Below are 3,073 nucleotides of genomic sequence, written 5' to 3'. Positions count from 1 at the left end.
AGGTTATGTAGATCCACTAAGGAGGGATTTTTGGAAATTTGCACATTTACGGGTAAAAGGTAAAAAAGGGGGAAAACAGGTTTTCTTAAATATCTTACATATCTAGTGATACAAGAAAAATTTTAAATGCCTCTCTATCTACTCTTAAAATGAGCAGATGGGTGTCTGGTACTTTTTTGAAATTCGTGCTTTTAAGGGGTAAAAATGTGTAACAAAGTTGATTTTGGCACCTTTTTCAGCCCTTTATAACTTTTAAACTAATTAACATAATCGAATTTTTCTAAATATTTTGGATACATCTTTTAAAATTATGAGACACCTGTTTCGTACTTTTTTTAAATTCAGTCCTTTTTGGGTGTAAAAGGGACAAAACTGTATTTATGGTCCTTTTTTTAGCACATTAAGAAAACTTTTTCGGTTTATTATATTAAATTATTCATATTAAATTACGGACTAACTCTGTAATATTTATTGTAATAAAATTTTTGCTATTTCACTGGGTAAAAAAGTACCAAAAAGGGTAAAAACGGGAAATTTAATTTTATTCAAACTCATGGAGCCAACTTTTATAAAATTTCAAAAAGTAATTTATTTACTCACACAAAATAAGCATTTAATATATTATTTTGGAATTCGAGTACTAAGGCCTATATAGGACCAAATTTGAGTAAATTGTTTGGTACCCTTTTTAAAGCACAATAAATGAATGCAGATTTGAATCGTTTGAGTTTTATCTGTGACATATATGTAGATTTAAATACGGAACATTTTATAAATTTAATTCTCTAAAAAGTATACTTCTAAGCGAAAAGGGATAACATTGTACTCTTTTTATTAGTACTTTCCACTTAGGTAAACTTTATTCCACTTTTGGTACTTTTTCTTCCTTCAAATGATACTCTATGTGTGCTCTTTAATATGAACTGAAAACACATGATTATTAAACATATACGGTCCTCATTGAATAAGATCCTTTAAGAGACAACTTTTTAGTACTTTTTATCTCATAAATTCAGTACTTTTTTAATTTTCTAAAATATTCAACCTAGGAACATTAATTTTAACATACATGGTCTTGATTAAATAATAATCTGGAAGTGGGAACTATTTGGTACTTTTCTATTCTTTAATTGGATTCTTTATAATGGTTAACCGGAACACACGGTCCTTACTAATTGAGAATTTATTGAGAGAGATCTTTGTACATTTTCGTTTTTTCGATGGTACTTTTTGATATTTTTACGATATTGAACATAGTTAGGGTAGCGAAGCACCCAGGGTATGCTAGTAGTATATAATTCCACAAGGGGAGTTACCATTATCAACTAGACCTACATAGTACAGATTTTTTATGTAATTACAGCAAGGCCATAAATGGAAAATGGTGAAGATAAGATTAAAACGCCCAATTTTGGAAAAAATTAAAAAAAAACTTTCAATTTAAAAAAAGTTAAAATTTGTAATAATGATAAAACTTTTGAAAACATTTTTGTTACAAACTTTAAGTAATAAGTTGACCCACTGGAACTCCAAAAGTATCTATCTTAAGACATTTTATATATTTTAATATTTTGATAGTATAAATAGTAGTAGTATATATTTTGAAATCTTTAACCAATTTATAAGTCTATATAATAATTTCAGATCTACAACTAAATTGTCTAAATATATTTAATATTAAAAACATGTTTTTCAAGAAAATCAATAAAAAGCTAATGATGTCATGTTTAGTTGCTTATTAAATATTCACCGAACAAACAAACTGTTTCAAACATTACAAAAAATTTCTGTTTTAAGCAAGCAATACTTTTAACACATATTTAAATTATTTTTATTTAAAATCTGCAAAATATAATTTATTTAAATAGTCAACTTTTGTTAATATCAAAATTTATTAATATCAAGTCACGGCAATTATAGTATCAAAATTAAAATTTACAATTAAATACTTTTACTTGGGTAAACCTTCCTTATCAGCATATTCCAACCAAGAACCCAAATAGTTTTTGGTATTTTTATAGCCAAGAGTTCTAGCTAATTCAGCAGCACTCTGTGATCTCTTACCCGATCTGCAATGGAAAATAATTTCCGAACTTTTTTCCGGCTTATCACGACCATATTTTGCTTTAAAAGCAGCTTTATCTACACTATCTGCCAATTCTTGACCCACCTGTCCCAGAGGAATATTAATGCTGGTGGGTATTTTACCAGTTTCTTGTAATTCTTTAGGTTCTCTAACATCAATTAAAAGTTCTGCAGATTGATTTGTTAATTTTTTAATTTCTTCATAAGTAACAATGGGAATATTGTTTTCACCCATTGTTGAGTATTGTTTGGTAAAATTTACACTATTTAAGGATTTGTTAGCGGTTCTTAGGAAGGATGTGTTTTGGCTAGACCATTTTAAAGGAATAGAACTTGTTCCCGTTCCGACTGCCTTAAGGCAAGTCATTCTATTCAATTGTCTTAATAAAGTTTTTGTGGCCATTGTGAAGAATTTTAATTTGCTAAAAACAAAATTGTTAAAGAATATTAATATTTGAGGAATTATTTATTATATAATCTCTGGAATCTTACCGATAGTGGTGCGTGTTTGTATTTCAGTTGTTGATTGTTTGTATTTTGCTCAAACAGTAAATAATTAATATGTATGAACAAAAACACTATTTTAATTTTGTTCCCACTACAACTAAAAAAATAATGTGCGTAAAACTAACATCTAATTTCTAACAAATTCGTTGACATGTGATTTTAGGTTATTAGAACTAATTTTATTTTTTTTATGTTTAGATGTGTTCAGTGGTTTAGTTATTATATTATAATCAGTAAATTTATATTCAAATGTGAACATAATTGTCATGAATAGTATTGTAAATTGAATCTATATATCTATCTTTATTTCTATCTATCTATCTATCTATCTATCTATCTATCTATCTATCTATCTATATTTCTATCTATCTATCTATCTAACTATCTATCTATATATCTATCTATCTATCTATCTATCTATATATCTCTCTATCTCTCTATCTATCTATTAATCTATCTATCTATCTATCAATCTATATAT

The 3,073-nt window shown here is 26.9% G+C and overlaps 1 protein-coding gene across 1 annotated transcript; it reads right to left on the bottom strand.

Annotated features, from left to right (window-relative positions):
• Nucleotides 1–1,873: 1,873 nt before the first annotated feature.
• On the bottom strand, nucleotides 1,874–2,897 carry LOC111687154 (rhodanese domain-containing protein CG4456-like). The gene is made up of 2 exons (XM_023449572.2): nucleotides 2,578–2,897; nucleotides 1,874–2,507 (listed from the first exon to the last, which is right to left on the bottom strand). Exon 2 carries the CDS (start codon nucleotides 2,486–2,488, stop codon nucleotides 1,952–1,954), a length of 537 nt encoding a protein of 178 aa, XP_023305340.2. The 5' UTR covers nucleotides 2,489–2,507; nucleotides 2,578–2,897; the 3' UTR covers nucleotides 1,874–1,951.
• Nucleotides 2,898–3,073: the final 176 nt, after the last annotated feature.

Source organism: Lucilia cuprina, chromosome 4 (genome assembly GCF_022045245.1).
Source record: "Lucilia cuprina isolate Lc7/37 chromosome 4, ASM2204524v1, whole genome shotgun sequence".
In the NCBI taxonomy this organism is placed as follows: domain Eukaryota; kingdom Metazoa; phylum Arthropoda; class Insecta; order Diptera; family Calliphoridae; genus Lucilia; species Lucilia cuprina.
This window is presented reverse-complemented; position numbering and strand designations above follow the sequence as displayed.